The sequence below is a fragment of the Lissotriton helveticus genome, chromosome 6 (genome assembly GCF_964261635.1).
Source record: "Lissotriton helveticus chromosome 6, aLisHel1.1, whole genome shotgun sequence".
Taxonomy (NCBI): Eukaryota; Metazoa; Chordata; class Amphibia; order Caudata; family Salamandridae; genus Lissotriton; species Lissotriton helveticus.
Window position 1 is genome coordinate 1,754,295,662 of NC_136067.1, and position 22,775 is coordinate 1,754,318,436.

General features: G+C 43.2%; 1 protein-coding gene across 2 annotated transcripts in view; it reads right to left on the reverse strand.

The window, feature by feature from the left end:
- PPP1R21 (protein phosphatase 1 regulatory subunit 21) overlaps positions 1-22,775 on the reverse strand; it is a 374,265-nt gene that overhangs the window by 168,035 nt on the left and 183,455 nt on the right. For both annotated transcript variants that reach the window (XM_078649644.1, XM_078649645.1), the window contains exons 13-14: positions 17,335-17,427; positions 8,203-8,330 (exon numbers count right to left, since the gene is read on the reverse strand). In XM_078649644.1, coding sequence (XP_078505770.1) covers positions 8,203-8,330; positions 17,335-17,427 — 221 coding nt within the window. The remainder of the gene's footprint in view (positions 1-8,202; positions 8,331-17,334; positions 17,428-22,775) is intronic.

The window sequence follows — 22,775 nt, forward strand, 5'->3', positions numbered from 1 at the left end:
ACAAGTGACGCTTACACATAGGCCTTATGCTTCCTTAGCAAGTGAGGACCATAAGGTAGCCTTATCTAGTTAAAAAATGTTCTTCACTCCCCTGACAGTTTCGATATCCCCTTGCTGCTATGCACAGTACTCAGTTACTCCAGAGGTCTGCTCTGTAGGAGTAGTAATACATGGAAGGTCCACCCCATGATTGTCAAAAAATGGTTTTCAATACAACCTTTCCTTCAACCAGGAATAAGTAAGAATTGCTTTATGGAATATTTATTTATTTAGAAGTTTTGGAAATTACTATGAGTCAACTTTCAGGACTTCAGAGCACTGACAGATAAAAGTACCACTTAATGAACAATAAGGATGCTAGAGTCAAATTGTGTTGGGTGAGTAACCCTGTTAATAGTTACCAACTACAACCAGTATGCTGTGCTTGTACGAGCCGAAAACTCCTTAGGAGTTAAGGCACCTCTGTGCTACTATTTCAATTTTCAAAAAGCATATTCTATGTTTATTCTATGAGACTAAGGCTTTCCGACTATCTTGCTGGATAATGTTTCTGCTCGTAGATATATCTTGGAAAGAAAATGATGCATTAAAAAATAACAGCTGTACATATATAAACAGAAAGCCGTATGAAAATACTAGACCTGTGTCTAGATACAAAACTAAGAGCAGGAAAATATACTGCAGCAGCACTTCACAGACTCTTAGACGATCCTGCTTTGCTCACAATTCAAGTAAACACAAGTATGAAAGTACATTTTGTTCTATTTTAGTATCTGCAATTTTTGACACAGACCTATATTTAAAGCTGTGGAACAAACCCTCATTGCTTTGATAACATGGGAGATAGCAGATTACATCTTGCACGTATGAATCGGTGAATTGTGCAAACCCATCAGCTCCAGGTGTGTAAGTGACATCATTAGTGTCATGGCTGAAAAGTTAATCCGAAGTTTATTTTCGATTGCGAACAGTAAAATGACAAAACGACAGGAGAATACCAAACAATAGACACAAGCCTGATTTGATCTACTTTGTGATATGGGCCCATATATTTTTACTGTTGCTTTGTTTAACAGATTTCACTTACATTACAAATTTGAGATAATTTAAGATTGAGGTACACAAAGTCCATTCTATTTTTAAGTGTAATTTTTATACATTCCTTTGGAGTTTTGTCTGGAAATACAATGGAGCCAGTAATAGAAGATAGTGTTCACTCTGCTATGAAAAACAACTTTTGAAGACTTTCGTGTTAATATAAAATGGTTAAAATGTGTTTTTTTACAGCTCCTGGTCAAAGTCTTCCAAAGGTTGCATTTGAAAAACTCTAGTCACTTCCACTCTTTCAGTGTTAAGGCTGAATGTACTTTATTTCTCCAAAAGTTTTCACAGTTACCATTCCCTCTCCATACATTACCATAAGTCAACTTGCAACAAAACATGGTGCCTCCGCGTGGCATCCCTCACCACAGTATTGGGAAACTGCCTTTTTGGATTGAAGGGTGAAGTGTGGCATCATAGTGTGCTGTGTAAGCAGCATGTGAGGGTGCTTCCCTGATCACTTGTATCACTGAATTTTGAGCTGTGCTCATTGTCAAAGGCGGAACAAATGATGCCAGGTGGAAGGAGTGAGAGAAGATATACAGAAGACTTGAGCCTCATGATGGGGTGTGCGTTAAAGAGAAGAGTAACCATCTGGATTTAAAAATAAACACGAATAAATCCCATACCATGGTCGTGGGGCGCCAAAGTAGCAAGGGGAAATCCAAAATATTTGAATGTAAGGACGAGGTCGTCACCAGAGACTCCACGTTCCCCTACCTGGGGGTTCTTTTTGACCAGAGGGGATCTTGGGGACCCCAGGTTAGGGCGAAGAGGTTGGCGGTGACTAGATCATCAGCAGCCCTCATGGGATTTGCAGGCAGGTTGGGTGCTAGGCCGATGGAAGCCCTTTTGAAGATTTATAAAAGTAAATCAGTTGCTCTGGCCTCATATGGTTCACCTCTTTGGGGTTACGTAAACCTGGAACCAATTCAGAAGGCGGAAAACAGATTCTTACGGTCCCTCCTGTCTGTACCACAGTCCACACCGACCTTTTCCATACATATGGAGGTGGGCCTAGATTTCGTCACTGATGGGCTGAACATGGCACCCTTGATCTTCTGGCTAAAGACCTGGCTCAATGAAGAACTGCCCCTTAACCATAAGATCATGGCTGATGTCATGTCTTTGGACCACTTTAATAGGGTGCCATGGTTGGCCTACTTGATGAAGTCGTTCTCAGACCTGGGACGACCAGATCTCTTTACATCCCCCCGGGACATCAAGAATCAGGACATTGACTTGATCAAGAAGCAATTCATGGGCAGGGCAAGAGTGTGTTGCGAGGAAAAGGAAACCGGCAGTGAGGAGACACTATCTGCTTGTAAATTCATTTGCACTAGCACCTTACCTTGGTTTAGTTACGATCCCATTCCATAGGTTTCTCCTGACTAAGTTTAGGTTTAATTTGTTACATTTTTATTGGGTAATTTTAAAACGTGGGAAAAACCTGAATTAGCCCCCCCTGTTGTTGTGATAATTTTTCTGTCCAAGATACCATGCACTTTGTTATGTTTTGTGGGTTTTTCTTAGAGCCTAGGAAAAAATATCTGTTACCTGTTTTAAAGGAGGCTGGCTTCACACAAGTGAGAGCAGCCCTGCTCTATCTGCAATCATTGAACAACATACGCCTTACATTCTGTATGGCTAATTTCTTGTGGCAGCAGCCAGAATTAAAAAAACACATCAGAACATTGGGCCCCTCTAAAATTGCGTTTTATCATTGTATTTGAACTTTGCACAACACTAATTGAACTTAATCTGCTTTTTTATGAACCTCATGTATGCACTGATTTGTATGATACTGTAAATAGTTTTTATTTGTATGAAATGTTTTTATCTCTTTGTATGATTTTTAACTAAATCGAATAAAGATATTTTCACTGACTGACTGAAGAGTAACTTTTACCTGGTAAAGTATGAACATTCATATCTATATTGGAAATGAGGAGTAAAAGGACCAACAGATAGGGATACCAAATGCATCCATGTCTACATGGACATTATTTTCACTTCCTGGGCTTTTCTTTTTTATTGCATTGTACTTCATTCTGGGAGTAATATTCTTCGTTCACTTCAAGTAATGGTACTGGACCTCAAGAACTGAAAACAGTGACTGGAACATGGTGATCCAGATGACAAGGGGTCTTCTGATAACCCTACCAAGAGGAAAAGATCCAAGAAACTATTTTTCTAAGATCAAATCAAAAACAATAATAACACCCCTCTCAATAGGTTTAAAAAGAGGCAGCTCACAACAAGAGACTCTCCAGAAACAGCAGCGAGACAAGGATCAGGCAGAAGCTGTAGCAAAAGGCTAAAACTGTTGCTAAAAGCAAGAGGTTGCTGTTGAGGGGCAGAGGAGGAATTTGCAAGCTACAAACGAGAAGTAACAGCCGCCACACTACATCTGCAGCTGGAGCAGCTGTTTCACAAAGGCAAAAACCAAGCTAGGAAGCAACTTCAACCTTCATATCCATGTTGGATGATCATCCACAGCCCCATGTATCCAAAGACACAGCTTCTGCTTAGTTTGTTTTTAGTTTGGTACTCATTTCTTCTAAATAACGTTTCATTTGTTTTTATAATAACATGTACTGATTTGATTGTGGCTCAAGCACCAAAGGCTTGATGGCTGAAATATGTTAATTAAAGATTGAAATTGAATGTGTTTTCCCTTACAGACTTTGCGACTAAGTGGTACAACCAAGTTTGGTCATATGTTTTGTGGAATGACTGTGCTGTGCAAATAGCTGTGATATGCAATACGTGGTTATAGTGAGAGGTATTTCTAAGACTGAGATAGAATGTACAAAACACTGTACTTAGTGTGAGTTATTTAGAGTGTGAGTGGTAAAGGTGTAAAGACATTAGATGAGAAGTTGTTCTAACAGTACAAATCTGTCACAATGTTTAGTCTGACAGGCAGACATGAGCAAGAACTGTGCCACCGCTGACTATAGAGTGACCAACCGTGGCCATTTACACGGTTCAGGTTCTTACAACAAGTTGCTGTTGAGTTGCTCCTTGTGTGGCAAGTAGGTGTTAGAAGCCTTGCACCTTTGGGGCATTGGTTGCAAACAGGGCTCAATTTGTATTTGTAAGAAACATTGTGCAGGGGCACAAAGTTTCATTAGTAGCCCACTGCAGGTACTGCTGAATGCTGGAGCTACCGAACAGCAAGGCTGTCATGATTTGACTTCTTGCCTCTTATCCCTGCCTTACTTGTCTTGTCTCTTCATTTATGTTAGACCTGGCTTCCTTGGCGTGGTCTCCCCTGACTTTTTGCCTCTACCACCTGTGTTTTTGATGCTGTGCTGGATTTCGTTTTTGCCGGCTTAGATGCTTTGGGCACTTTGCCACTGCTGATCAGTGTCAAAGTGCAAGTGCTCCCTGTATAAATTGGTATGGTGATGTTGATTGGTTCTCCCTGATTGGCATATTTGTTTTACCAATAGGTCTCTAGTAAAGTGCACTAAGTGTGCCAGGGCTAGTAAATCAAATGCTACTAGTGGGCCTGCAGCACTGATTGTGTCACCCACATGAGTAGCTCTGAAAAGATGTCTCAGGCCTGCCACTGCGGTGTCTGTGCGTAGTTTGTTAACTGCCATGTTAACTTGGCAAGTGCACCCACTTGCCAGGCCCTACCCTTCCCTTTTAGTGCACATATGACACCCCTATGGTAGGCTCAAGGTACCCCTTTGGCAGGGTGCAGTGTATGTGAAAGGTGGGACATCTATTGATGTGTGTAACATGTCCTGATAGTAAAATAATGCCAATTTCGTTTTTACACTATTGAAAGGCTATCATGCCCCATAGGACAGAAATGGGAATGCTTTGTTACATTTTACAAGCATATCTTACCATAGAGATAAGAAAGAAAATTGGAGTTTGGTATCCCTGAACTCAGAATTTGATAACACATATTTTAGTAAAGATGGTTTTTAAATTGTGTGTTTTAAAATACCACTTTTAGAAAGTGGCTATTTTCTTGTTCACCCATCCTGTGTGCCTCGGCCTGTTTGTGGATTGAATATCAGAGTTCAGTGTGACAGAGACAGAGGATGCGCATTCTCTGTAGAGAGCCTCTGGGGGGGGGGGGGGGTACAGGTGTGCCTGGCCCTTCCTGGAGGACCCAGCCCTGAGATGAATAGACCCTGGCTGCATACAGAGTGGTGGGAGGATATTTATCCTGCACCTGAATGGAGCCTGTCTCCCTTGCACAATGCTGTCCGCCTTCCCTATGGTCGTGCCGCCCCAGTGAATGCAGAACTGGTTGGGACTGGGTACAGAGACCCTTGCTTAAAAGACATCAAATACATTTTGGGGTGTAAGTATGTGCCCTAAACCCCAAGTAAATTAGACCACTTCATGAATCAAGAGGAACCTTTACTAAGGAGAAGAGCTGGAGGAAGTGCTGCCACTTTGCTGTGTGCTGTCTGGGGTTGTCCTGCAGTAGCTGATTCTGCCAAGGAAACGAAAAGGACTTTGCTGTGTGCTGTGCCCACCCCCTTCTTGAGAGGAGTCTCCAAGGGCCTGTGTGTGTCATTGCCTCCTGTTGCAGGAAACTCAGGGACATCAAAGTTTCCAAGTCTTTCTCTTCCAACTGCGCTGTGTGTGTCTGCCTTCACACAGCCCTTTGTGTACTGCGATCATTGTGGAGTCTGCAGAGTTAAGGGAGGAGGACGCGGAGGGCCGCCTATCAATCATCTGCTTCAGGCCCCCTTCCCCTGTGCGTCCCTGAGAGCCACGACACGCTCCCCCCGGAGAGGAAACCGCCTAAAAAACTTTGCCCGATCACCGCCTCCGGCCCGAGTCCGGGGAAAGATTCACCCTGACGGTAAGGGGCAGCGCGCTGCATACTCGGCTGCGAGGCATTGCCTAGCAACTGGAATCTCTCGACGCGGGGAAGCCGTCATCGACTTAGTCCCACCCAGCAGGACGTCAGCCGCAGCCTCCGGATAGAAAGGAAGCGCTCCCTTCAGGAAGGAGCTGCCCAGCTTTCCGTCACGCAGCGTCTCCAAGGATTCCACCCCCTGCAGCCGGGAGACCGTGGGAACCTCGAGGTGGTGTTTCCCTGGGCTGCTCAGAGCTCCTGCTACTGTCAAAGAGCCGTCCGAGGCCCAGGCAGTCGTGGGCAAGAGCGGCCCCCCTTCCCCGCAGGTGGTGGTGGTGTCAGCCCCAGCTGGGGCCCCCTCGCACAACGGAGAAGCCCAGAGGTGCGAGAGCAGACAGAGGACCCATGCCCAGGTAACGCTCAGTACTGAAGTCTGAGCCACTGCGCACTGACTTTCCAACGACCCGGAGTGGGTTGAGGGCTTAAGTGATACTGCTGTTTCGGTTAAGGGCAACTGGGGCACCTTTATGTCATAAGAAGAGCACATCAATTCCCAAGGGATAACAGTGGTGACTGGGGCACCTTTATTTTGGATACAGAAGCCCGTGTTTTTGTTTGCTAAAAAGATCAATGGCAACTGGGGCACCTTTAATCTATTGCGAAGGACATGTACTTTTACTAATGCGATTAATAGAGCTTAATGCATTTTTGAGACACCATATTTCAAACCTGTGACTCATTGATACTACTGCATTTTCTGAAAATACAAAGGTTATCCATTTTTACGTACCTTTGTGTGGAGTTTCCTTTGTGATGTGAGTGTGTGGTGCGCAAGCGCTTTACACATTGTCTCTGGGATAAGCCTGACTGCTCGTGCCAAGCTACCAATGGGTGTGAGCAGGGGTTATCATCAGCGTGTAACCCCCTTGCCCTGACTAGTGGTGGTGTCTGCTTGGCTTAGGCGCTTGCTTTAGCCAACCAGATACCCCATTTCTAACAATTTAATTCAAGCAAGATCTTTATCTTCAGTCCTCTTGTTCACTGTTTTCTCATCTCTTCCTTTCTTTTCTGGCTTTTTCTCTCTTACTTTGTGTCAAAGTCTGATGATGAAAAGTAAGTCCCAGTCTCAAAAAATTAATGACAGTGCCCACTGTCTGTAACCACTTGCAGAAATGAATCACTGGTTATACGATTGGGGGAATACCACACACAATCCTTTTTGATGTGTTGTGCTTTCTATTGATTAATTTGAAGACCAGTAAAATATTTATCTATTTAAGAGTTTTTGTGGAGCGCTGTAAATTACATACATGTTGTGGAAGAGGAACAATTCTTAGTCTTGGGCATCTGACGACTGCAGGCAGTGGGTAGCTCAATCAGCAATGTGGTGTATGACAAGCTGTTAGCAGCTCAATGAGCAAAGTCATGTGAGTTTTTTTTTTATGTTATGTTATGTTATAAGCTGTTTTGTAACGCGCTCAGTTACTACCGGAGTATCCTGGCGCGGTATACCGCTGGGGAACCCGTCCTGGCTTTCCCTGTGGGATGGTCCCTACTGGGAGTCCCCAAGGTGAAGCCAGGCATCCCCGGCGTTGATGGGGCCGTTGTGGAGATTAGGCAAGCTAATGCCCAGAGTTGCCGAGTGGAACCCCTGATTAGAGTAGGCACCAAAGCGAGAATTATCAAGTCCGCTGACCCTGGTCCACGACCCTGCCGCGTCGGGAATTGAACCCTGGTCCCGGGCCAACTCCTGTTTCCGGGTCTGCCGCCTCTAACCAGTGAGCCACACCACTCCACAACTTATTTGAACAAGAGATCAGTATGAGTGAATTGTTTAACACGATCTGTGTTGGCTCAATAGTAAATAGTGACTGCATGATGAGTGAAGAAAAATGTGTGGTTACCAGTGTGTTGATTAGTATGTGTCATTGCTGTGTGATGGGATGTGTGTTGTAGGGTAGTATACTGTTTGTGGGTGTTTGTGTTATTAGTAGCAGAATGCATGCTGAGAGATTTCTGTGCTGAGAATGTTCCGCTGATGAGTGCCAGAAAGTGCCCGATTAAATGGGGTGAGCAAGGTAGATGTGCTAATCTTAGTGGCGTGTGTCGTATGGGAGACTAAGTAAGAAAATACCTGTAGCTGTAAATAGTTAAGAGTAAGAAGTACCTAGCTACATATGAAAATGTATTTCTAAAAAAAAAACTGTGAGAGAAGTGGAGAACCGAGAATGCAAAATAAGGACAAGGGGAAGAGGTTTAGTTACCTTGCCCACTGCGTTTGATAAAGCGACCACTGATGACAAGATGCAGTCATTGGTTGTTCTAAGCTTCTCCGTTGCTGTTGGGAGCTCTTGTTCCAAGGCTGCTTTTTGATTATAGTGCTTGGACAACTCTAGATGCAAATAAAAACAACACCAAATAAAAACAACATATTTATTCTTGCTTCAAAGGGCAAGGATAACTTTCATTAAAATAAAAAAGCATAGACCCCAGAGAATGCGGCATATATTAGTGAAATCTGCTTTAAGCAAAAGCTGAAGGAGCGGGCGACAAGTTTGAATACTCAGGCTACTTAGGGCCGATCTATTGATGTTTATATTCAACTAAATTGCAGTTTAAATAATATTTTCCATGTTATAAGATGAATCAGAACAGATATAACAATCAATGGTTAAACATACAATAACAGAAAATAAAAGTTTAAAACAGCACGGCACTCATGATATAAAGGAGGAATAAAAGTTCATAAATGCAAGATCAGCCAATCGTAAACCAAGCATCAAGTCTCTAGATTTATTTTCAAAAAGCCTTTAATTGGCAAAAATGTGATATACATTTCATATTTTATTCTCACCAAGGTGGCTCTGGGTTTGGTTTGTAGCACAGCATTAACCAAGACAGCTAATTTAAATGATAGTTTGCTGATAACAAAGAACAGAGTTTCCAATTAAGTCATAAAACAGCCTAAAATAATAGAATTTTCGTCACAAGGCTATATAGATTTGGTCTATGATCTACACAAAGGTGTTTCCCCCTAGATTGAACAGGGTACTTTATTGTTTGAAATATTCTGCAGTAGTCAAAGAGAATTGAGAGAGCAAACAAATTGCACTTGATGCACCTAATGTTGACTCGTGAGACTGTATAAAGATGGTGACATTTGGAGATGACATTCATAAAGTGTATTGTACTTTATATTTTGTGGGCGCTTTTTCCTCTACCCGTGTCCTGATGAGTCCATTAAGGAAGAAGGCTTGAGCAAGCACATTAAAGTATATCACCTAGTGGCACATTTCTACTAGATATATCGGATAGAACACACACTTGGGCATGCATATTCACATCACGCAAGCAGTATGAAAACTGCCCCATGCGGATTAATGTAGCTAGATGTTGGGAAGGACAATAACAAGGGTGCCATATTCCCCTGACTTGCCACTTTGGTCACTATCAGCATTCTGCAAGCAGAAGATGGGCAATATATTTGGGAGCTATGAGGCTGATAGATAACATGTCTTTAACAGCCTACAAGAAACAAATTAAACATTCCCCCAGGTGAAAGACGGAATACAACAGAAATCCTTCATCCACAAGTGGGCAGAGGAGGCAGCCATGATTGTACAGCAGAAGAGGAGCGGGGTGGGTGCGCACATTACAGAATGGGATGAGTTCAAGCCAAAGCTATCTGATAACAACTATACCATAACGACTATACCATGCCACCTTGAACCATGCATCCATAGGCGTCAAATACCCACCCCGAAATGGATCAAGGATGAGAGTGACAAAAAAATAACAAGCAAATAAAAGCAGAAGGCATACAAAGGAGAAAAAGACATAGGGAGCCAGGGTCGGACTCAGAAGTGTGTCTGGATGAGGCATCTATATTATAATATTAACTGTTGTTTCAGGTCTATTTTCACTTCCTTTCACTTAAATGTGAAACCTATCTAACAAAAGTGAAACATATCTAACGTATCATTTATTTATTTGAGAAGTTTTATATAGTGCTGGCTAGACTCAGAGGTATCAGAGCGCTTTAAATGAGGATCAGTGGTTTACAAGTTATATTATCATGGAGCATAAATGGAGTGAATGATGGGTGGCAATCATGATTCTAAAAAGTTAAAGGTATCACAATTACACTGCAACTCAAATCACACATATTTCAAAAATAACACGAATACAAATGAATAAACTAAAGCAACCACAAAAGTGATAATAATAAGCAGTAACTCAAATGTCATAGCCAAATAGAAAAACACTGACTGGCTAGTCTCATAGGTGTAAAGTGTCAAAGTGTACTTGAATTGTAAGCATATACATTTTCTGGGTTTTATGTCCTAATATTAATGAGGATTTTAAGACTTTTCTTTCACATATTCAAACAAACAAAACAAAACATCTAAAAACATTAGGGTCTGCTAAATTATTAACATTATTTTTCTAACAAATAACTCACACTCTATTTCACTTCTGAAGTTCTGGGATTAACACAAGACTTTCCGGAGAAACATCTTAGTTTTTTTATGGTAGCAAACAAAACAGAATAAGTCAAGAGCTGGAAACCCATTTTAAGATAAGATAATTAAACAATCTGAGGTAAATACTATTTGATATCTTCATAGGAGAGATGAAGAACCGTTTATTTATAAAGTGCAGCCTTCATCAAAAGGCATCTTGCCACAAGGAAGGAAAGGAAGAGAAATACACTAAACAAGCAAAGAGGGGCAGAACAGAAGAGAGAGCTTAACAGAAAAGATACATTTTGAGAAGTTTATGAAAAAGCATTTGGAAGAAGTATTATAATGTTCAAGTGGTCAAGAAGGGCATACAAAGCTGAAAAATTCATCTCCAGCTTGGGCACTTTGGTTACGGGTAGTCTGAGAAGCAACAAAGCACCTGATCTGAACAGTCAAATAAGACAGCGAGATAGGGCATGTCTTATAGACAGCCAAACAGATGATACAGAGAACCTTGAACCAAGTTAGTTTCTTAATAGGTCATCAGTTGTGATTACGCCGGGGGCTCTGAAACATGGTCATAATTCCTCAGACTGACTAGAAATCATACTGCCTTGTTTCGCATGCTCTAGAGTTTGTCATTCTGACATTCAAGAAGGCCAAAGTGCAAGGCATTTCCTTTGTCCAGGCAAAAAAGAACAGTACAACTGATCTGCTTGACCCAAGTGTTTTGTGGAAGAAATAGACGGATTTAATGTTGTCAGCAAGGTGTAGCAGGAGGAACAAGTTTTCTGAATCTGAGCAGTAATGGAGAGGTTTTGGGCTGTCCAGAAGCAAAGATTCTTCACCTCCTCAGCAGGAGCCGAATATTTGCCAAGGCTGGAGGCCAAAGAGGCTTACTCCGGATGGAGTTTTTTCTCCATTCATTTTGAAAAAGTTTGATATGTGACACTGAGTCTCTGTTAGTAAAGAAAGGTATCAAGATTCTGAAAGAGAAAAAAAAATCAAGAAAAAAGGAACCTGTGATAAAGTAAATATGAAAATGAGCAAACATTTTTGCCTATGTCAGCAGTAAGGAGGTATGAATGGTCAGCATGGTGTGAGGATGCACAAGGCCAAACTCCTTTGGCACCCCGAAAAACATTCCCTATGAGGTTGAAGAACAGACGTATCTGGAGGACCGGTTTTTGGCAAAAAGGAGGAAATTCATCCTTTTGTTTAAAACCCCTCACTCACCACCTAGTGGTGACATGCTTCATCATCGGGGTCCACCTTGGCGTCCTAGCGACACCAAGGTGTGCTGCGACACCTGGACTACAGTGGAGCGGGTTGTGACTGTGGGTGCAAAAAAATTAATGTTAAAAATTGTCCTGGTTGTACTCAAAAAATTAATTTTAATTGTAGAGCAACTGAACAATGTTTAAAAATATAAGGGCGAGATCCTGGTAGGGGGGTTACGACCAAAGGGATCTCTATATGTGTTGAGTGGTCAACATGTTTCTACCTTAAGGGCTATTGCCCGGTATTCGTCAGGACCAGAGTAACAGGAGGACAGGAGGTGCGCGCTCCCTAAAAAGCACACCCGTTCCTTGATCCCCTGTGTGCCTACTGGCAAAAATGGCCAGTGGTAAGTGCTGCACAATACAATAAATGGGCAGGCGAATAAGCAAAAAAGACTCGGATAAGAGCTCTCAGCGCTTCAACGGGCAGGGCGTAGGGTCAATGCCTATAGCGTAACATATTTAGTTACTGGCATGGGAGATCAGGTTTCGACCTACTCCTCGCGTCCTCTGCTCGGCTAGTGCTAGCCGAGCAGAGGTCGAAACCTGATCTCCCATGCCAGTAACTAAATATGTTACGCTATAGGCATTGACCCTACGCCCTGCCCGTTGAAGCGCTGAGAGCTCTTATCCGAGTCTTTTTTGCTTATTCGCCTGCCCATTTATTGTATTGTGCAGCACTTACCACTGGCCATTTTTGCCAGTAGGCACACAGGGGATCAAGGAACGGGTGTGCTTTTTAGGGAGCGCGCACCTCCTGTCCTCCTGTTACTCTGGTCCTGACGAATACCGGGCAATAGCCCTTAAGGTAGAAACATGTTGACCACTCAACACATATAGAGATCCCTTTGGTCGTAACCCCCCTACCAGGATCTCGCCCTTATATTTTTAAACATTGTTCAGTTGCTCTACAATTAAAATTAATTTTTTGAGTACAACCAGGACAATTTTTAACATTTATTTTTTTGCACCCACAGTCACAACCCGCTCCACTGTAGTCCAGGTGTCGCAGCACACCTTGGTGTCGCTAGGACGCCAAGGTGGACCCCGATGATGAAGCATGTCACCACTAGGTGGTGAGTGAGGGGTTTTAAACAAAAGGATGAATTTCCTCCTTTTTGCCAAAAACCGGTCCTCCAGATACGTCTGTTCTTCAACCTCATAGGGGATACTCCTCTCATTGTTTTTGATACATTTCCTCCAGGGGAATAGGAGAAGTCTCTAGTTCACTTTCGAGTGAACGAATCCCTTACTCTCTTCTTTGTTTGTAACACCCCGAAAAACATTCTCCATTCACCTGCAAAATAGACTCAAAAAAGGATTGTAAACTGTTTCCATACCTTTGCGATACGTTTCCACTGCCTTTGGTGTGCTTTGTAGCTTTGGTCCATATTGAGGCAATCCGCTGGTAGAGGGGCAAAGAGAAGATCCCTCTGAAATCCAGCATAGTAAGTATGCTAGGCTGGTGCTGCGGCCTGTCAGTGGCGGCAGACTCATGACCCCTGACTTCAACTGAAGGGGGCAGTCTGCAGCAGGAAGGTCAGTTCAGAAGGAGAGGCCCATCAAATCACAGATTAGCAAGGAGAGACCATAACAAGACCAGGCAGATGAGAGGACTTACATGATGGGGCTGAAGAGAAGTCCAGGTTGCTTGAACTGATCGTTTCTTACTTTTAATGATATTGTTTTTACATGCTGGGGGAACCAATTTGACCTTTGAGGGAATACATTTGTTGTGTTTGAAAAATACTGTCTCAGTCCTCTCTTAACTTAAATATTTGCACGTTGCACTTTCAATGCATTCCTCTTCCAGAAGGCATTTTGAATGGTCATCTTTGAATTTCGGAGCACTAGTGGTTGGCAGGCAACAGTATTTAATATGCCTGCCACAGCCGACGCGCATCAGTTGAAGTAAGTTCTCGCTGCTTGAACTAATCTAACCAATTTGAACTTTGGGGAAATACATTTGAAGTGTTTTTTAAAGGTTGTGCTTGAAAAACGCTGCATCAGTCCTTTTCTTAACTTAAATACTTGCATGTTGCACTTTCACTGCACTCCTCTTCCGGGTGGCAGGGCATCCATTTTGATTGGCCATGTTTGAATTTCGGCGCTCTCGTGGTTGGCAGGCACCAGAATTTAATGTGCCTGCCACCGCGGATGCAGCAGTCCGTTCGCGTCTGGGACACGGCAAGCGCCAACCATGCTGCCGAAGACAATCCGGTATTTCCATGACACCCCATAATTCCCTGCAGGGTTTTAAAAAAAGAGTATTTTTGGGATCCTGGTAGGGCACCACCAAGCATTTTATTTAATGCTGTGGAGGGCTGCAGGGAGCGCAGCAGCCACCCAGCAACATTAAAAAAAGTAAATCGAAATTCTCCTGTGTTACTGAACTCATGGCCTCAGGAGAGCATACCACCAACAGGTCAAATACTGTGTTTAAAATTAACAAAAAACATTACAATAGCCAAACACAAAAATTAGAACACCACAGTCTAATACATCGTGTGATAAATAATCTTTGAAGAAAAAGGCAAAGAGGAGATGTCATTTCTTTATGTATGCCTTCGAACAGGAGTCAGCAACAAAAAGATTGGAACGCCTTCTTCAAGGCTGAAAAACTAATATAAGAACACATTTAAAACTCAAAAAAGTACTGGGGAACCATGAGGAGAAGTACCTACATGAATTGCCTTTTGGAAATTACCATCTTTTGCTTAGTATATCCACAGAATTGTGCCTTCTTTTGATGAACCCATTTTGCTGGCCATAGGAATCTGCACACATTACTCCTGTTAACCAGGAGTAAAGTGCTTATTTTCTCCTCTCTAAACATGTTAGAACAGGCATACCCCTAGTTTGCACATTTAATTTACTTACAGGCCCCTAGTATATGGTGCCACTTGTAACCAGGGCCTGTAAATTAAATGCTACTTGTGGGCTGCAACATTCTGTGCCACCCATTAATTTAGCACTGTAAAACAGAACTTCTACCTGCGACTGCAGCCAGGGAGTGCAGTTTCAAACTGCCTTTTTAACATTTTGCCATGATTAAACCTTCTTTTTTAGTTCCTATAAGTCACCCCTTAAGGTAGTCTCCAAAAGCCCACAGGGCAGGGTGCATATTTTAAAAGGAGGACACACATATTTAATGTTTTACATGTCCCTACAGTACAAAAACCTTCAAACAACTTCTAGTGCTTAATTTTAGTTTGAGAGCAGTTAGAAAAATGATTCAAGTGCTCATTTTAATAGTGATTTCAAGTTCAAGGCAATGGTCATGTTGGATTTTATACCACTATTTTGGAAATTCCACTTTTAGAAAATTTTAATTTTCCTGCCTAAAAACAAAAACGCTTTTCTGCCAGTGTCCAGCTGTCACCTGACCCCTAATGGCTCCCCTGTGGTGAGCTGTATATTGCTCTCAAACAGTGGACTAAGGGACATGGGGTTGAGGAGGGGGTGGACTACTGCCTTGACAGGATGGCCAGGGGGCTGCACCCAGCCCCTTTATGAGCTTCAAAGGATACTTATATTGTAACTGGCACATGATGCGCACACACCTAGGCCTTCCTCCATTTTGTCTCTCTACTCAGAGTGGCACCAAACCCAGTAAAAGGCTAGAAGCTGACCAAAATTGGTTTAGGGTGTGGCCAAAGGGTTGTCCTCCACCCACAGGCTGGCACTTGCATAAAAATGGACTGTGAAGAAACAGAAGAAGGACTGCCCTGCTGTTGGAAGAACCTGAAGGCAGGCCTGCCTCGTATCTAGGATCCCAGATGCGACTCCAAGGGTTAGTTGGCTGACCTCCTGTTTACGTTACAGGGACACATCAAGCTTCAAGAGGCCTCTCTCTGTGCAACTGCCCAACTGACTAGTTCCAACTGGACCTGCTCTGGACACTGCTGCTTGCCTCTGCTAGAGTGGGGCAATACACCCAAGTGGTGCCCCGTCGGTCCTGTCACCATGGCTGGTGATAGAGTGCACTCCTTTTACCTCCAAACTGCAAGAAGTGGAACGTAGAAAGTTTCTGTCAAAGTTTTTGCCTGGAGAACTGATGGAGACTGCGTTTGACCTCGAAGTCACAGCCATAGGATCACTGTTGAGCTTCAGCTTGCTGGTCTGCCCCTCTGAAGGTGATCAGACTTTCAGAAACGTTTCTAAATAAGAACGTAGAAAGGATTCATTGAGTTGAAGCTGACCAATGTCAATGGCTTTCTTGGGGAAACGAAAACCGGGCTCCGCCTGCTCGAAGCTTTCCCGCCTTTGTCGATGACTGCACTGGGACTCAGCTATTCTGGAGATCACCGCCGTCAGGACCTGCTTTGGATCCAGCTTTCAGCTAGATGACGACCGCTTTTCATCCATAAAAGTTTCTAAGTCAGGAGGTAAACTTTCCAACGGGACAAACCTGGTCCCTGTATCAGACACACGCTCCATCACAGCTGGCCTTAACTTTTGACTTAGTCTAGTGTGACCAGATAACTGTGGTTGCAGCTTTATGGCACTATTTAATTCAAACTTTAGAATTCCTATCTCGGATTCTACTTTTTGGATTTTTGTCGTTTCAATTTATTAAAATATTGTCTATTTTTCTAGATTGGTTTGGGAATTTTCTGGTTTTGTGTTTTCACTTTAATACTGCTTGAGTACTGCATAAATACTTTACACATTGCCTCTAAGTTAAGCCTGATTTCTCCGCACCAAAAAGTTTATATAGTGACCGTAGTGGTTCACTCTGACAAGTACTGTGATTATTATTTTAGGTGGGTACTCACCCAACTCAACTAATACTCCAATTTCATAAACTCTCATGCTGCGGTTCGAATTAGAAACTACAAGCCTTCAAACAAAACCTTAATAAGGAAATTACTCCTTTTGGCTAGCTATTTTATGTGTCAAGCAGAAGAACACTAAACACAATAATCCATGGATCCCTCCCCCGCCAACTGCATTCAATGACACATGACAGCTGGCCCACTACGTTTCCTGCACAGATTCTGGTCTTGAGACGAGGTCTATTTTCATATTCTTATACTAAAATAAAAAAAAAAACATTAGAGTGCACACTGTTTTCTCTATAACAACCTCTCTTTGGTGGACATTTACACATTGGATACCTTACTTTTGAGTAATCTTTTTTCCATTCAAAAAAGAAACTAAGACACTATGGCCTCAAAGTTTCTTTATCCTCCAAGTCTGAGTAAGCCTGGAATATGTGCTAAAGGGGAGCATAATATTATCCGCCGATTTGTGGAGGTCCCATGCCATCTCACAGCTCTGCTCAGCTTGAGGTCTACATTCCTGCACATTTCTGTGAGGAGGCCAATCTAAGTGAACTTTTAGCAGTCTGTCGCAATATGAAGAGAGGGCCACCATTTTGTGTGAAAAAGATATACACAAGTAAAAAATAAGCATACACACATTGGCACAGTAAAACCCATTGACAGAGTTCTATATTGGCATCAGAAGAAGATTCCAGATGGTGAGAACCTACACGAGGAATAGGACTACAGAGAATCAGAGACTTCTTAATGCAAATTATATTAGAGCAGAGTAATTTGTTTGCATGGGAAATTTCAGTGGTGGCTCCCTTACTGTATGTGAAACGAAGATTGCCAATGTCTTTTTAGCATCAATGTTTGGCACCCACCTTTTGTTATATCATGAAGACCATGGAGAGCTGCAGAAATCTGTGTGTATATGGAACTATAGTTACTCCGAAGCAGTCCCTCAGATGTTGTACCTTAACAAAGAAAACAACATATCAGTAGTAAACTAAAAAAATATAATAGTGAATAAATAAATACAGTTTTCAGATTTCTTGAAAAATATACAGTTAGAAAACCCCTGTTATGTTATCTGTTACACAGTGCAGAGCCACTTTGGCATGTAGAAGTCGTTAACACAGCAGAATCCCCTGAATAAACTCTGTCGAAGCCACTGTTACCAGCAAAACAGCAGCAGGTTTCTTTATCACATCTTTCTACTGAAAAAGCCGCTTTTCTGTTTCAACAGAGCCATGTGCTCACTAGATCAGCTGCTTTCATATGCTCACTTGAATTGAAGCCTCATTTACAGCATCATGATCTATTCTGGAGGCGAGGTCTCCAGAAAGACAAAAGATCAGCCGTAGTCCAGGGATGGTATGCTAAAAGAGTATTTAGTTAAAACCACCATTTCGATGGCGAGAGTCTCAAAAATATAAATATTTACACTGAAAAGAGAGGATAGAACTGTAGAGAAAAAATACAAATAAAAGAACATAATATGACAACTGCCAAAAATATTTTGTGCTAATATCCAATTTTAAAAAACACATGCACACTTTAAGCAATTATTAAATAATAATATATTAACACACATGTAAAGCAATGAACACCAATGAGTCAAGAATTTAAGGTTACAGCAATCCTTTTGTTCTTTTTTATTTCTACTGCAGCCTTAAGCAACAAAAGGATCAGGGAATTTGGACAACATCAAAAGAAAATAAGTAAGAACAAGCATTTACAATGCAATAGGTCTCGGGTCAATTAAGTTTGAGCTATTGGCATTGCTAAATATTGGAACACCAATTGCAACAAAAGTCTATAAATTGTAGGCCCAAATTTTTTTAATGTATTTTTGTAGCAATGGTAGCATGCTGCGCTTTAGATGAATATGTTTAAAAGTAAAGTGCGCCATACTGCTATTGCTACAATAGTTAATTGTGGATGCGTTAACAATTGATGTGTGCACTGATGGCTGGTGGTGTGTGTGTGTCTGTAGAAATTGTGCACTGATGGCTGGTGGTGTGTGTGCCTGGTGGAAGTGTGCACTGCCGGCTGGTGGGGTGTGTGCCTGGTGAAAGCATGCACTAACGGCTGGTGGTGTGTGCCTGATGAATGCGTGCACTGACGGCTGGTGGTGTGTGTGTGTGTGTGCTTGGTGAAAGCGTGCACTGATGGCTGGTGGTGTTTGTGCCCGATGAAAGCGTGCACTGATGACTGATGGTGTCTGTGCTTGGTGAAAGTGTGCACTGACAGTGTGGTTCTGTGTGTGGTTGTGTGGTTGTGTGTGGTTGTATGTGTGGTTGTATGTGTGGTTGTATGTGTGGTTGTGTGTGGGGTTGTGTGTGGGGTTGTGTGTGGGGTTGTGTGTGTGGTTGTGTGTGTGGTTGTGTGTGTGTTGTGTGTGTGTTGTGGTTGTGTGTGTGGTTGTGTGTGTGGTTGTGGTTGTGTGTGTTGTGTTGTGTTTGTGTGTGTTGTGTTTGTGGTTATGTTTGTGGTGGCGTGTGTGTGCCTGTGGTTGTGTGTGTGTGTGGTTGTGTGTGTGGCTGAGTATGTGTGATTGTGTGTGTGTCTGTGGTTGTGTGTGTGTGTGTGTGTGTGGCTGTGTGTGTGTGGGGCGGGTGAGAGGGCAGATAAGCGTAATGTTGTCATCTCTGAGGTGCACACACTTTATGCTCATATTCTGAAGCATGTGCTTCCAGACTCCCTGCTCCCCCTGGACGGTCGGTCCGAGTTATACCTTGCACTGCTGTTAAGCCTCAATAAATCCCAGGCACACTTCCGCTTTGCATCTATCTCCACTGGGAAGAAGCAGTGTACCTGTACATTGATTAATTGGCCGGCTGATGGAGACTCTCCTGTGAAATCTAAAGCATTTAATAAAATAACCCTCATGTTAGCTCTTAAAGTGACCCTCACATTATATCCTCAAATGACCTTTACGTGAGATAATAAAGTGACCCTCCGGTGAGACCCGAGAGTTAGCCTCTTGAGATCTAAGGGTGATTATACCTGAGATGCCAAAAGAAGCCGCTGTGACATGTCCAGGAGCCACCTAAATTACCCAACTGTGTTTACAACTAGTGACTAGGTCCACTTGGGGCATCATTGATACCCTTGAGTCAACGAAACTCCATGATTTCTTACTTCAGTCGATCGATGTCACTGGCAGTGGTGAGTTCTTGGGCACAGATGGATATAGGCAGGTACCGCTTCCATTCTTCAGAAGTTAGGCTCTTGGTGTTGAAACAGTTACTCTAAGGTGTCTCCTCTCCATCCATTGGTTGACCACTCTGAGTCAATGATCTAGTCCTGAAGTGCACATAACATTTTCCAGCTTTAGAAGACGGTTAGTGTTATTGACATAGTTGTATCAGATAAGGTTGCAGGGTTTGATGTGGTCCATGTATGATAGGTGTTAAAGAGAAGTTGTGAAATGATTTCGCCAAGTAGAACATCAAACGTGGTAGTGAAAGCAAGTGATGTAAACAGAGGAAGTGAGAAGATGCTAATTCTGTCAGGTGCTAGCAGGCATTCCAATCTTGGATGGTTCCTTGGATTCTAAGTTTCTTTTGCTTCTGAAGGAAGAATTAGAGGAGGACTGACAAAGTCAATGGAACGGTCCAGCAGTTATACAATTGATGTACTTTAAAATACATATTGTGTCTATGTTTTTTTCAAAAAGGAAAACCTCTTGAGGGTAAACCCCTCAAACACCACTTTAAATGATTGAATGTGCCTATTGCCCTCACTCAATCACTGACAAGGAGACTGAGGCCCGATTTATACAGTTACCAACTTTGGTAACACTTCTACTACATTGGCAAAAGGAGCAGAAATGTAGGGGTGCTCCTTGCATCTGTCGGTCAGACAGGTCAGTAAGAGGGATTTTTAAATTTTATCCTTATTGTAGCGGATGTGATTATAGAGTCGATTAGAAAAGCACACCAACTGAGGAAGATCCACAGGTATACTATGGTTGGGTAAAACGTTCGATGTGTGATGTATGTTGCCATCAAAGTAGGACTCACGGCAGGGAGAAGTGACAGGAGAGCAGTCCAGAAAGAGTCAGAACATGCCATGTTGTGTTATGTAAACTGTCATCTGTATAGCACTAACCTACGGCTTCTGTGGTCCCCCACATTTCCTTATTGGCTGGTTTTAAACTACAGCCTTCATGTCTTGAATGATCAGTTGAAAACAGGTGCTGGCATGAGTGGTTAGAGCAGTGAGTGTTTGAAGGTTAGATTGCGTCGGAGGAATATGACGTCATGGGTGAGAGACCAATGGGTATGGCAGCCACAATAGTGACGTTTTAATACCAACCGTCACAGGTATCACGGCCACAAGATCAACTACTAACATATCGTCAAGTTCAGTATATGTTCAGGTAGCAGAGACATTGATATTATATTATTTATTCATATTTATGCTTAACCTGCAAATATTTTTGACCTCAGTATTATAAAAAGCAACATATAACATGCAACTCTACAGTGGCATGCTTCACGTGGCCCTCCAAAAACTTGCATCAGGTGGTATTTACAGGACCGGGAAAATAACTCACACAGGGCCAATTATAATACTTTTTACCTGACGCCCAACGTAAGTAGAATAAACATTGCAAATATGTCAATAACATGTTTCAGGTTGGAGGGTGAAGAAAATAGATCAAAAACCCATCATAAGTTAAGATTTTACCTTGACATTTTTTTTTAGCTCTATGGAAAGGACATCAAAGGTGTCTCTCCTCTGCTACCGCCTGATGCGCCGCAAAACAAGAAAATAACTAGCCTTCCATTGTCATTATGAGATGCAGCCACAGCGTTTTAATAACGGAGCCGCAATTCATGTCCTGTTCCGTGCCTTCACTTATACAAATCACGGCGCCTCAGCTTAATCTTCATTTGATACCAGCCATCATCATAACAAGTGACACATTATAGACACCGTGTTAAATGTACTATTTCGGATGCTTTTTGTTATTCCACATGCTTATTCATTGCTGCAGATATTTGAATCAGTGTCAGGCTGACTTGAGACAGTCCTGCCAAGTATCACGCATCAGGCGTAACTCTAACACATTTCAGTGTGGTGGTCCGCATCACTGCACTGAAATGCATTGTCACGCATTTTGCTCACTCTACTGACAGCGCTGAAACTGGCTAAACCATAATGCCAGGGTGCTAGCGTGTGGCGCGCGCAGCCTAGTGCCTCTGACCTGTGCGTGCGCCAGCTGCTCTGCAGAGTGCTCAGCTCGTCTCCCCACAGACTTGCTAGCACTCCAGGGGACATATCCAAGAGACGGAGAGTGTAATTGATGTCATTCTGCTTCTCGGAGAATATTGCTCGCTGCAATGTTGCAAATTAAATATGGGGCGCCGGCGGTCAGGCTGCTGGCTCTGAATGATTTCCGGCACCCGCGGCGCGCTGACTGCAGTGAGCCATGTCTCTGACAGACACACCACCTGCCCAATAAGATCAGGCGGGCCTGCTCAAGTCGTGCGTGACCTTACCTCCAGTGTTACAGAAAGCAGGGATTGAGGCTCGAGTCGTCTCAGTTGGTGAAGAAGCAGCGGGCGGGGACACTGCCTGCACCGACTTGTGCTGTAGTGTGCTAGACAGCTCAGTGATGATCATGTCGTCCCCGTCTGCCCCTGACGGCCATCCCAGAGAGTCTCGGACTGAGTCTCTGTCAGGCACTGGCAGTGGCCGCAGCCAGCCTGACTTGGTGCTGTGGTGGTGCGCGAAAATACCCCGGCCAGCGTGTTGGACACGGGCGCGGCCAGGGAGAGGTCAGTCACACTCGCGGGGGCACTGTGAAGTGACTGAGTCAAGTCTGCAGTCACTAGTGTCAGCATCGCGTCAAATGCGTGTCACCCGCCGGTGAGACTCGGTCTCATAATCAACATGCAGATAACAGTGCCAGCGCTGCATCAACATGAGAGGCCTGGCTGCCACAGGCGCTGTGTACAGTGCGGCGAGAGCAAACAGAACCTGCAGATATAGTCACTGACGCTTCACAAAGAAATCAGGTACTGTCACCCACACCCATGGCTGAGTGAACCACGGGACCGCGGCCGCCGTCAAAGTGGTGATTCTTCACTCAGCAGCCCAGAGCGGACGCCCTACTGGCTATCTTAGCTGAGAGAGATTATCATGCCGGGCGGCAAGGTTGACACAAAACTGCACTAAAAAACAAGGTGCTTTCTGATTTAACAAATAATAAGCATATAGATGTTTAAAGTGGAAACTTTTGTTTTTTTCATAATGTTAAGCTCTGTAGTCTGTCACTCGTATCTACCCCAAGAACTCTCGCCTGAAG